Source organism: Melopsittacus undulatus, chromosome 4 (genome assembly GCF_012275295.1).
Source record: "Melopsittacus undulatus isolate bMelUnd1 chromosome 4, bMelUnd1.mat.Z, whole genome shotgun sequence".
NCBI classification, from domain to species: Eukaryota; Metazoa; Chordata; class Aves; order Psittaciformes; family Psittaculidae; genus Melopsittacus; species Melopsittacus undulatus.
In genome coordinates this window covers 66,203,519-66,216,340 of record NC_047530.1, presented here as the reverse complement: position 1 = coordinate 66,216,340, position 12,822 = coordinate 66,203,519, and the positions used below count along the sequence as shown (strand labels likewise).

The following is a 12,822-nucleotide window of genomic DNA, read 5'->3' as shown; positions in this document are numbered from 1 at the left end:
ATTTTAATATATTGATAAGTGATCCTGTATGTATGTGCATATTTGCACATATTTTTTTTTAACCTGATCAATAGCATATAAACCTACAATATACATAGTAATGTAGTAAATATATTGGTATAAGAAATGTAAATCATATGTAAAATACGTAATCTATAATGATGCGTATTTCAATAATTTAATGAGTAGTAGCATAATTTTAATACCAGGGAAAAATACTGCTCATTCTATTAATCTAAGAGTTTGATTCAGCGTGACCATCCTGACACACTGATATAAAACAAGTTAGTTTAATTGTTGGAGCAGTTGTTGACAGAGATTCAACTCATGGCAACTTTTGTCACCTAAGGCTTAAGAAAGTTTCAAAAGTAAGTAACAGTTTTACTCCCATGAAATTTTCCTTCATTCTGCAAATATTTGCTATGCATGTGAGGTTTTGTGATTTTCAGATTTTTCACAACATTTTATTGTTGCTGTTGCTTATAGGAGACTATTACTCTACCTTTGAATTCTAAGATTCAGTAAGTTGTTTTAAGAATTTCAAGGACAGTTCAGTGTTCATTTTACATTGTAAGTTTTTTATCCAAGCTTGTGTTGGCCAATGCATTTCAATAGGGGAAGAAAAATGCGATCAATTCCATGTCTAAAATATGTCTGATTGCACAAGGGTCTCCTCTTAAAAGAAATATTGTTTTATTTGCAGAAAGCCATATTCTTGAGGACGTAAACAAGTGTATCATTGCACTGAGAGAGCAAAATGCAGACAATTTAGATCGTGCAGCAGGTGCAATCCGAGGTCGTGCTTCAAGAGTAGCTCATATCGTTTCGGGTGAGATGGATAATTACGAACCAGGGACTTACACTGAAGAAGTGATGTCAAATGTTCAGTATTTGACGAGGACTGGTAAGTCTAATTTCTAAAATATATTCTTAGTTTCTTTCATGATATAAACTTCACTTTAAATACTTGCTTTAATTTAACATTTAAAGAGAATCCTGTGAATCCCTAATGATTTACTATATGAGCTCTAATCTGCTTCCAGCATGTTATCCAATTATGATGATACGCAGTTCAAAACAATTTTTTAAGATTAATTTTAACATGCACACCAAGATACTATTGGTCCTCCTGGCCACAGGGCCACGCTGCCTGCTCGTAGTCAACTTAACATTTGCCAGCATTCCCAGGTCCTTCTCAGCAGAACTGCTTTCTGGTAGGTCAGCCCCCAGCTGACTGCAGTTCTTACATAAATGCACATAACATGTTTGGAGACTTGTAACTGATGAGGCAGCAGCTTTCCACTTAGTTGTACTGACCTCACCACATCTATTGTAAGTGGATCAAAGGCAAACTCAGAGAAAGAGAAGCAGGTTCATGATTTGTGGGTACTACCACAAAACTTTTAAGGACAGTTGAAAAGTGGTTAAATATTCCCAAACACCTTCAGTTTTCCTAAGCAAATTTGGAACTTACTAAAATGGTAAATAATGTCCATTTACTTTTTCATGATATTCAAAAAGAAGGTATCCTGTATTGGAATATTCCTGTACTGTCAGGAGGGGCGTAACAGCACTATTCTGTAAATGGTTTCTGTGGTCTACAATAGTTGTTTATGTTTCTGTGGTCTACAATAGTTGTTTATAGAAATGAATCTTTGGCCTTTCATGTTGTATATTTCACATTAAAAAATATGTGGAGCTCCCAGGACTTCCATGTTTTCATTAGTATCATTTCTAACAGTCAGGCAGTTAAATAATTGTTACTAGTAAATTTTCTGGCAAGTCTGAACATCTCTGGAATATAGGATTTAGCTTCATGAACTCAGAAGTCTAAATCCTAGCTTTCTCAGTCTAAATAAATTTCTTGTACCTTATACTTGACATTTACTCTACTTTACTGCAAGAAAAGACAGGAATTTTGTTCGAGCTTTTTCTTCATCAGTTCAAATACATCCAGGACAGAACTGTCTTCATGTGAAAAGAGTGAACTGACATTGCAATAAATTAGCAGAAGGGACAGAATAGTGAGAAGAATTTGAAATAGACTTGAATGTTTTTATCCTCTTTTCTGAGAATTTGATACAAGAGTTGAGAACTTGCAACATGACATTCTTCTTTTCATAACTTTTGAAAGTACTGTGACAAATACCAAGAGAATTGGCAGTTCTAGGAAGCATGGTTTTGACACCCGTGTAAAAGCTGAGCTCTTCTTTCTTGAAACTGGTAATGTTTAAACACTGTTTTGCCGAGGTATCTGCAGAGAGGAGCCTTCAGTCCAGGAGCCTCAGCTCTGAGCAGCAGAAGGCACCGAGGCAGCCTCCAGCCCTCGGCAGCTCTTGCCCAGGAGCCGCAGCTCCGCTGACGCGAGCACGCACTCGGAGCCAGCAGGGACGGCCCCGCCCTGAGCGGGTGGAACGCAGCCCAGGGGAGGGCTGGAACAGGGCGTGGGGCGACAGTTGGTGCCGGCAGCGCGAGCAGGATGGGGAGCGCTGCCCTCAGGGCCAGGGCCGGTCCGGGAGCTCTGCTCCGGCTGCCTCGGCGGTGGCAGCGTCGGAACCAGACATTGCCGGTGAGAGAGGAGGCAGCAGCGCAGAGCTCCGAGGGTAGAGAGTGCCTGCACTGGTCTGGTGAGGCAGGAGTGAGGGTTTAAACTGGATGTGTTGGGGAAGGGAGTCATCGATCCATGGCCACACTCCCAGTCAGTTGCCAGCACATGTACTAAGTGCTTGGATCGATGCAGAGCTATTTCAGCCACTCCAGCCTATGGTCAGTGGTAAGCTGGAAAGTATGGAACGCCGTCTGGGGACAGGTGATCAGTCAACAGATAGTTTGAGGGTCAGGGTCAAAGGGAGGGCAGTGATAGGGGACATCACTGCAGGGATCTGTTACAGACCTCCTGATCAGGAGGACTCTGTGGATGAAGCACTCTACAGACAAATAGAGGCGGCCTCACGCTTGCAGGCACTTGTCCTCATGGGGGACTTGAAACACGCTGATACCTTCTGGAGGGATGGTACGGCTCGGCACAAGCACTCCAGGAGGTTCCTTGGTTGTCTGGAAGACAACTTCCTCTTGCAAGTAACAGAGGAGCCGACAAGGAGAGGTGCCCTGCTTGACCTTGTGCTCACCAACAGGGAGGGGCTGATTGTAAATGTGATGCTCCAGAGCAGCCTTGGTTGTAGAGATCATGAGATAGTCAAGTGCAAAATCCTCAGGACAGGGAGAAAAGCATGCAGCAAGCTCACTGCACTGGACTTCAAGAGAGCAGATTTGGCCTATTCAGCAGCCTGCTCAGTAAGGTTCCTATGAAAAAAACCTAAAGGGCAGGGGAGCTCAAGACTGCTGGTTGATATTCAAGGGTCACCGAGCTGTTCCAAGCTTGGGACCATTGTGTCCTGACTAGAAGGGAATGTGACAGGAGGGCCAGGAGACCCTTCATGGATGGATAAGGAGTTGCTGAGGAAAAACTTAGAAGGGAAAAAAGAAGCTTACAGAAGGTGGAAACAAGAACAGGTGGCCTGGGAAGAATACATGGATGTTGTCCAGGAAGCTAGGGACCAGATCAGGGAAGCTAGGGACCAGATCAGGAAAGTTAAGGCCCAGTCAGAATGGAGTCTGGCAAGGGATGTGAATGATAACGGGAAGGGCTTCTGTAAGTATGTAGCAAATAAAAGACAGACTAGGGACAATGTGGGCACTCTCAGGAAGCAATAAGGGCAGCTGGCTACCCTGGATTTGGAGTAGGCTGAGGTTCTCAATGACTTCTTTGCCTCAGTCTTCACTATTAAGTGCTCTGACCACACCACCCAAGTGTTGGAAGGCAGATGCAGGGACTGTGAGAATGAAGACCTTGGGCCCACTGTAGGAGAGGATCAGGTTCGAGATCATCTTAAGAACCTGAATGTGCACAAGTCCTTGGGACCTGATGAAATCCATCCATGGTCCTGAAGGAGCTTGTTGCTAATGTTGCTAATGTTGCTAAGTCATTGCACATCATATTAGAAAAATTGTGGCAGTTATGTGGAGTACCTGACGACTGGAAAAAGAGAAATACAACCCCCATTTTCAAGAAGAGGAAAACAGAAGACCCAGGGAACTAAAGATGAGTTGGTTTCACCTTTGTGCCTGGCAAAATCTTTGTGCCGATTCTCCTGGAAGACATGCTAAGGCACATGAAAAATAATGATGTGGTTTGTGACACCCAACATGGCTTCACTAAGGGGAAATCCTGCATGAGCAATTTGGTGGCCTTCTATGATGGGGCTACAGAACTGATGGGCAGGGGCAGAGCAGTTGATGTCATCTACTTAGATTTGTGCAAAGCAATCGACACTGTCCCACACGATATCCTTGTCTCTAAACTGGAGAGACATCAATTTGATAGGTGGACCATTTGGTGGATAAAGAACTGGCTGGATGGCCACACACAAAGAGTTATGGTCAATTGCTCAATGTCCAGCTGGAGACCAGTAACGAGTGGTATCCCTCAGGGATCAGTGTTAGAACCAGTCTTGCTCAACATCTTTGTTGGTGACATGGACAGTGGGATTGAGTGCACCCTCAGCAAGTTTGCCAATGACACTAAGCTGTGTGGCTCACTTGATACAGTGAACTGAAGGAATGCCATCCAGAGGGACCTCAACACACTTGTGAGGTGGGCTGATTCCAACCTCATGAAGTTTAACCATGACAAGTGCAAGGTCCTACATCTGGTTTGGAGCAATCCCAGTCACAGCTACAGGTTGGGCAGAGATTCAGAGCAGCCCTGTGGAGAAGGACTTGGGGGTGTTAGTTGATGAGAAAATGAACATGAGCCAGCAGTGTGCATTCACAGCCCAGAAAACCAGCTGTATCCTGGGCTACATCAAAAGAAGCGTGACCAGGAGGTCAAAGGAGGTGATCCTGCCCCTCTACTCTGCTCTTGTGAGAACCCGCTTGGAGCAGTGTGTGTAGTTTTGGTGTCCTCAATGTAAGAAGGGCATGGAGCTGTTGGAAAAATTCCAGAGGAGGGCCACAAGGATGTCGCACCTCCCTTATGAGGACAGGCTGAGAAAGTTGGGGCTCTTCAGCCTGGAAAGGAGAAGGCTCATAGCAGCCTTCCAGTTTCTGGAGGGTGCCTATAGGGATGCTGATGATGGACTCTTCATTAGGGACTGTAGTGATAGGACAAGCATAAGGGGTTCAAACTTAAACAGGGGAAGTTTAGGTTAGATATAAGGAAGAAGTGCTTTGCTGTAAGCGGATGAGGCACCGGAATCAGATGCCCAAGGAAGTTGTGAATGCTCCATCCCTGTCAGTGTTCAAGGCCAGGTTGGACAGAGCCTTGAGTGACATAGTTTAGTGTGAGGTGTCCCTGCCCATGGCAGCGGGGTTGGAACTAGATGATCTTAAGGTCCTTTTCAACCCTAACTATTCTATTATTCTATGACACTGATTTCTGTTCTGTTGCCTTGCTTCAACAGTGATATATAACATGTTTGAATCTGGCTTATCTACAGAAAACAGCAAGACATAAAAATGGTTTTAGTTGTAATGTTTGCCTTTGTCATGGGACATCAAGCATGGTGTCATCTTAGATGTCCTTGTAGTACTTCAAACCTAAGATTCGCTGTCTTTACATCATTCAGTAGCAGTGAAAAAAAAAAAGAAATGCGCATTTCATTCCCACCCATATTTATCTGATCTGCAGTGTACAAAGATCAAGTCATGGGACATTTTTTGTTTTCTTGATGGTTTTCATTTTTATATTTAACTGTTACAGCTTACAGGGAAAATGTGGGTAAGCTGCAACCCTCAGGTGTAGCCGAAAATATTCTATTACTGCTGGGTCTTTCGGGAGCCAGTTGATAGGAAGGTGCACTTCACTAGGAGAGAACTGTGTATTTATGCTGTCATTAGCCCTGAAGTTAGCTGACAGGAGTAACCTATGGCAGTGAAGTGCATCCTTTATGCCCAGTGAAAAGGTTATGTGTTACTGGAAAGAAATTATTGCAGTAGAGTGTAGAGTAAGTGAAAATACAATTATAGCATAATAGTGTACACGGAAATTGCAGAGAAATAAAAAGAAAAAGAGAGAACGGGAGCCAGATATGGGGAGGGTGCAGATTCGAGGTAACAGGACAGAAAAATTGTGTAAAAAGAGGGACAGGTACACTTACTCTTTGTTAAAACAAAGACTGAGGTTAAATTGTAGCACATATGTTGAAGTCATTTATACAAAAAAAAGAGGTTAAATTGTCTGCATTACAGTATGTTCAAGAAAAGAGCATAAGATTGCTAATCTGTGTGTTTAGCTATAAGACATCAGATATATTAGAGATAGTAAAGTGAGCTGTTCAACAGTAGTATCATAATGCTGCCTTACAGTGAGTGTTAGAAACTGGTGCTTAATTCCTTAGCTCAGGTTGAGTAATCTTGTTTAGATACGAGTTGTTAACAGACAAATGGATCTTGCCAGCACCATACAGCAGAGTGTCTGTTTTATCAGGCTTATGTTATGTCACTCCTCCATTTTGCTCCTTCTCTTTTCTTCAACAAGAAAAACCCCAAGCAAACTAACAAGACCGTGTAAGAATACCATTTCTGTTGTGCAGTCAAGCCCCTAGTAGTTAGCTGATACCAAAACTAAAACTGTCTTTGCAGCTTTGATTTGCACTCTGTGTATGAAATTATGGCATGGTGATTAAGTGATCATATGCAGTTATGTTACAAAACAGCTGCTTAATTCAGGTCTCTGGATGGACCTGCTTTAGATGTATGCCAGGGCCACACATTAGAAAGGGCGGGTGTCCATGGGGTCAGTTTGGAAAGTAATGAAGCAGAAGACTGCTGGAAGAGAATATGTGGTCTGATTGTGAGTATAGTTACAGTTGGACTCAATCTTAAAGGTCTTTTCCAATCTAAATGATTCTGTGATTCTATAGGTCATTCGGACTGCCACTGTCTGTCCTCGAGTTCCCTGTGACACTGTGTGAGTTCATGAAGCTACATCTACTTGTGGGGTGCAGAAACGTTTCCCAGATCCTGGTCTCAGCCAGTATCATGCTCACTGCATCCTTGTTCTTCATCACAATGAGACTGGGACATACTCTGTCCCCTCCTGTTCTTAGGCTTCAGAGGGAAGATCATGTACGTATGTGGGTAGGAGAGAAAACTGCAAAGCATTCCAGCCAAGTCCTGCTCTAGATGATTGGAAGTCAGCATGGAGGATCATGCCTTGAAAATGCGTGCCTCAGGCTCTGTGAAACCTTTACAGACCACTGAAGAAAAGAGCGCTCAGTCATGTAACGGGTTGAAACTTAAACAGCAGAGGTTTAGACTGGATATAAGGCAGAAATTCTTTACTGTTAGGGTGGTGAGGTACTGGAATGGGTTGCCCAGGGACGTAGTGAATGCCCCATCCCTGGCAGTGTTCAAGGCCAGGTTGGATGGAGCCTTGGGTGACATGGTTTAGTGTGGGGTGTCCCTGCCCATGGCAGGGGGGTTGGAACTAGATGATATTAAGGTCCTTTCCAACCCTAACTATTCTATGATTCTATTATTCTATGTAGTCTGCATACTCTGTGCAGGCACTTGTTTAAACTAGCATTTCCTATCTTGATTTTACAAGTGAAAGCTAATAAGAAATAGCTAAATAATATGAAAAAATAAAGCTTCAGGCGTTATTCTGCTATGTTAAAGACTGTGAAAATGTTTCTACTGGTAACACTCTGTCATTCCTGATGTCTGGCACTATTGACTAGATTCAAATATGCAGATCCTTGCATTTTCATAGGGTTTGTGTACTGTTGCATGAAAGCAAAATGAAACCTCTAGAAACATTATTTATTAAAACATAAGGTATTTCCTCTTCATAATTGGAAAAATAACCTTGTACTCTACTTCTAAATATCAAAGTCTACTGTCTCATTTTACTCTCTGCCAGAATCAGCAGAAGTTAAATTTAAGTAAATAATTTATATTACAGCATATTCTGTTAATATAGAATAAAGCCTGTATTTATTTAGCTGCAAATTTTAGCTGCAGTTACACTTTCATGTCAATGTATGATATACTATATACATACATATGCATGTATACACATATATAAATCCTCTAGTTATTTAGATCTTGTAAAAAACAAGGAAAAGGCTGGAGACAAAGATCATAACATGGTTTGGATTGGAAGGGGACAGGGAAAGATCATCTGGGTCCATATACCCCGTTCTATGGGCAGGAACACTATCCACTAAGACCCGGCTGCTAAAAGCCCCATCAAGGTTGGCCTTGAACACTTCCAGGGATGGGGCATCCATAGCTTCTCTGGGAAACCTGCTCCAGTCTCACCAATCTCACAGAAAGAACTTATTAATATCTGATCTGAGTCTACCCTCTCTCAATTTAAAGCCGTTCCTTCTTGTCCTGTCACTACATGCCTTTGTAAAAAGTCCCTCTCCAGATTTGTTGTAGGCACCTTTAAGCACTGGAAGTCTTCTCTGAGGTCTCACCAGAGCCTTCTCCAGGCTGAACAAGCCCAGCTCTTTCAGCCTTTCTTCATAGGACGGCCCTCTGATGATCTTCATGGCTGTCCTCTGGACTCACTCCAGTGGGTCAGTGTCCTCCTTGTATTGTGGCTACCAGATGATAAGTACTCTTAACAGTCCTAAGGAACTAGTGGAGGTATTCTTTGAATCACTAGAATTTTGAGTCCACATTTTTTAAATTGCAGTAGTGCTGATTGAATTACAGCAAACCATTTTCCACAGCTTCTAGCAACTGGAATTATGAAATATCTTGTAATTCACATAGATACAGGGCTTAACTTTAAGAATAGTGATAAAATTATATTTGGAATGCAACCCAAATTGAACTGTTCTCAAATTAAAGGTCAGCTGTAGGCATTGTTCTGAGATCAGTGCTGGTATGACACAGAATACTTTGCTCACTCGCTTTGAAGAATGGATTAAGACAAAAGAGTTTAATCTCTGGAACAGAGAGGTGATATAAATATACCAGATATAAAATTGAACATGGATTTGAAAATTTCTTCCTGCATCAAAAAATGGTTATAAGCCTGTATCTGTAACTGTGGATTCCAAATGTGTCCCTCTTAATACTGAAAGAGTACAGATCTTTTACAGATACATTTGCTTAAGTTGTGTAAGTCTTGTTGATTTTCTTTGAAACCTTCACAAGTTTCAGTTGCCCTTTATTTTTTAAGTCCTTTCCTATGATTTTGTCCTAAAAGTGATTGTATTCTTCCTGACCCAGTGGTCTTCTGTATTGGCAGGATGCTTTAACATCATACTGTTTGCCATTATTAGTAATGAATTTTATTTGTTCATTTATTTATTTGTTTATTTCTTGATCCCAAAATTGTTATTTTGGCCACATTCCAGAATCTCCTCTCACTTTCCAGCCCCTTCAGTGATGATAAGTTGTGCAGCCTCCATGCTAATACTGGTCCACTCCACCAGAGAAAGAAATTTTCGGTACAGTACTTTATTAAATGTTTCTGATGGATTAAATGTACTGCATTGCTTTTTCCTGGGAAAAGGTGATTTATCTTAGCAATAAAAGATAGGAATGCTGATACAAGTGCCGTTCCATCTTCTGCTTTTTATTTAGCTTTTCTATTTCTTACATGCTTATGTGCACAAGCTAAGGATTTTGCTAGATGTTTCATTTGCCTTTTTCAAATACAGTTTGTAGGCTTGTCACAACAGCTTATGCAAAATGAATGGCAGTTCTCTTTGTTCAGTAGGAATTGTCTGTTTTCTCTAGTTTAAGAATGTTACATTCTCTCTCACTCAAAAGGCACCTGCCAAGGAGAAAATATAAGAAGGCTTTGTGGTCTGTTTCTGCTGGCCACTCTGATGCTGATTAAGTATTTTACCCTCTCCTGGCATGCCATGGAAGCTAAAAGGGGAGAAAAGCTCTGGAAAACAGGGCTCTCAGATTGGCCAGGGGACTAGAGCAGGTGTCCTGTGAGGATAGTGAGAGATCAAGAGCTTGTGTGGAGGCCAAGGGGCAATCAAATAGAAGCCTACAACTTCTTGAGAGACGATTAGAGACAGTAGATGTCAGGCTCTTCTTGGTAGAGACAGCACAACAAAGGGCAGTACTCACAGTACACAGCATGAGTTCAGCAGGACACATTGCAAGAGAGGGAGTATTTCCTGTATAGTGCAACTCTAGAAGAGATGTGCAATGAGATTTTTGTTCTTTGGGGACATGCAGTGAGATTTCTCTCCTTTGAGGCTTTTAAGACCTAAGTAGCCAAAACTATGACCTGATGTAGTATTGGTCTTATTTTTGAGGAGGAGGTAGATACAAATGACGTATGGAAGTAATTTTCAAACAGTTTTATGGTATTTTTTTTCCCTTGTGTTAGACACCAGCTGCATTCAGATGAGAGTAATTTTTTTCTGGGAAATTGTTTTAACATGTGCATTCATACTCTGCGGTAGCAGTCTCAAATTCACAGAGGACCATTCCTTCTTTTCCTTAGTGACTTTGTTAAAAATAGAACATTAGTATTTGTGAAGGACTTTAAGTATAGAAGGGTTGTAGATAACCTCATTCTGAATCTACAAATTTCTCCAGAATGCTAATAAAAACTTCTTATATGAAGTACCATGTATATTAAGTGGAGGTGAAACACAGTAAAGTTGCAAATGGATTCAGTCGATCGCATGTTTTAATCTCATATATTTCCAGGTAGGCAGATTACCATTTAAAGCCTATTGGTACTCTGTTTTGCAAAGTGCTTGTGCTGTAGTATGCTCTTTTAAAACTATGTTGGCTTCCTTTTTTCCTGAGACCTAAGAGTATGATTTTCAGCAGTGTTCCAGATTTCTTCAAAACAGCACAGTCATCTTGTATTTACTTAAGCTTCATTTCTTGTCTTGCTTATATATTGTTCTGTGAGGCAAATAAGAACATGTAGCTAAAAACACCTTCAGATTATATCTCAATAGTGTTAGAAGTAATGTTAGTTTTATTCAGTGCATTTTTATTCAGTTTATAACCATTGTTAGTGAATTGATAACTAATGTTTTTGAATTTTGGAGAAGTTACTCTTTCTGCATTGCAGGTTAGGAGGAAGTATTCTTGTAGTCAGCCTTTGTAAACTAAACTGCAAGTAAAGAACTAAAAGACCTTCTGGAACTTTTTCAGCCTTTCCATACTTTTTACATAGAAGTGAAATTAGGAGGAAATAAAACTAACACACACTTTCTTGTCTGTCAGCAGTCCTTTGCAGTTAGGATTCAAAATGATTTTCTGTACAGAACAGTCAGACCTGTTACAATTAATCCTGCTCACTGTTTCTCTGTTTTCTTGTACAGAACTTTCTTTACCTGAAGAAATTTTTCCGGCTAATAATACTAGCACTTGCACTAATATCTGTAAATGTTGATTAAGAAATTTAAGGCATATTCAGAGGAATATATCGATAACATGTTATTGGTAGCTGACTGGTTAAGACAAGATTTCTGTAGGGGGAAAACATGAAATGCAAGATGAATTATTGTTAACGTACTGAGTGCAAACAGCCCATTCTTGCTTTGAATGCTTTTTTTTTTTTTTTTTCCTGGATAAGAATCAAAGGAAGGAGCAAGTTGAATAGTATGACTGGGATTATTTCAGTATTCTACCTTTTTTTATTTTCTTCTTTATTTTATGTGGTAGCCCATCCTGATGTTTTTAGTAGAGAGATGGTAAATGAGAGTATCATATTCTCTGTTTCTTCATTTTTTAGTAAAAAAGATAAAAGCAATTTTGTTAGGTTGTGTGAATAGTTTAATTCTTCATGTGAATTCAGTCTGATTTGGGGGCCATTGTGTACCTTGATCCTCTGCTCATTCTGTTGTATTTATGTTTGATCTTTTGGGCTTTCAGTCATCTTCTGATTCCACTTGAAACAATTTTCAGAATGACTTTCCCAGTGAGTTTTATATTTTAATTAGATTTAAAAAAAATGCTCTCAAATACATGTGGTAGATATAGTTAAATCAGTTTTGACAAGATAAAAAGATATGAAGGTTCTATCCAAATCTTCATGACAGCTTTCGAAAGGTTGACAAGTGAGATTTTGGTCAAAGTCCGATAGGGCAAACTTTGGCACAACTCATACCTCTTTGAGCAGAAGATGAACTAGATGCTGTTTTGAGTTCTTGAGTTGGGTTGGTTTATTTTTCCCTGGAGCATTATCTATATGAGAAATTTTTGCAGAGCACCTGGTGATGCATTTTGATGCATACTTTGATGCTTATTATACTTTTGCAGTCATCCGCTGAGAAGAAACTAACTTTTTTTTTTTTTTTTTTTGCCTCCTGACACTTGTTTCAGTGCGCTGAAGTTGCTCCCTCTTGGTTTTATTTTTTTCATATTGGTGAGTGGTTTAAGGCAGGTTTAGGGAACCTGAGCCTTTTCAAACCCATAACAAGCAGGAACCAGTACAACTGGGTTCCTTAATAGCCTCATCCAGAGCTAAACTCTTTTTTGTGAAAGAAGGTGCTCAAGCACAGCAGCACTGCTTTCTGCAAAAGAAATGTGTTCTTTGTTATCTTATATGTCTCTAGTTGTCATTACTTTCTGTAGGGGATTGTGGGTAAGATGGTTTTGTGTCACAATACTGAAAATTTCTCCTCTGATGTGCCTTTGCATTCAGGGAAGCCAGGTGTCCAGAGACGGATCTCCTGCTTGCAGCAAGAAAATTATGATAATGTCCATCTTTCATTATACTCAGAAGTGTAGGAATTTCCACCCCAGATTCCTTTTTTTTTTGTAAAATCTTCTCCCTTGGCCTCCTTTTTCAGCTCAATCAGATGGTGAGGTCAT

At 40.6% G+C, this 12,822-nt stretch overlaps 1 protein-coding gene across 2 annotated transcripts in view; it reads left to right on the top strand.

The window, feature by feature from the left end:
* CTNNA3 (catenin alpha 3) overlaps positions 1 to 12,822 on the top strand; it is a 467,065-nt gene that overhangs the window by 353,693 nt on the left and 100,550 nt on the right. For both annotated transcript variants that reach the window (XM_031053362.2, XM_031053363.2), the window contains exon 11: positions 704 to 904. In XM_031053362.2, coding sequence (XP_030909222.2) covers positions 704 to 904 — 201 coding nt within the window. The remainder of the gene's footprint in view (positions 1 to 703; positions 905 to 12,822) is intronic.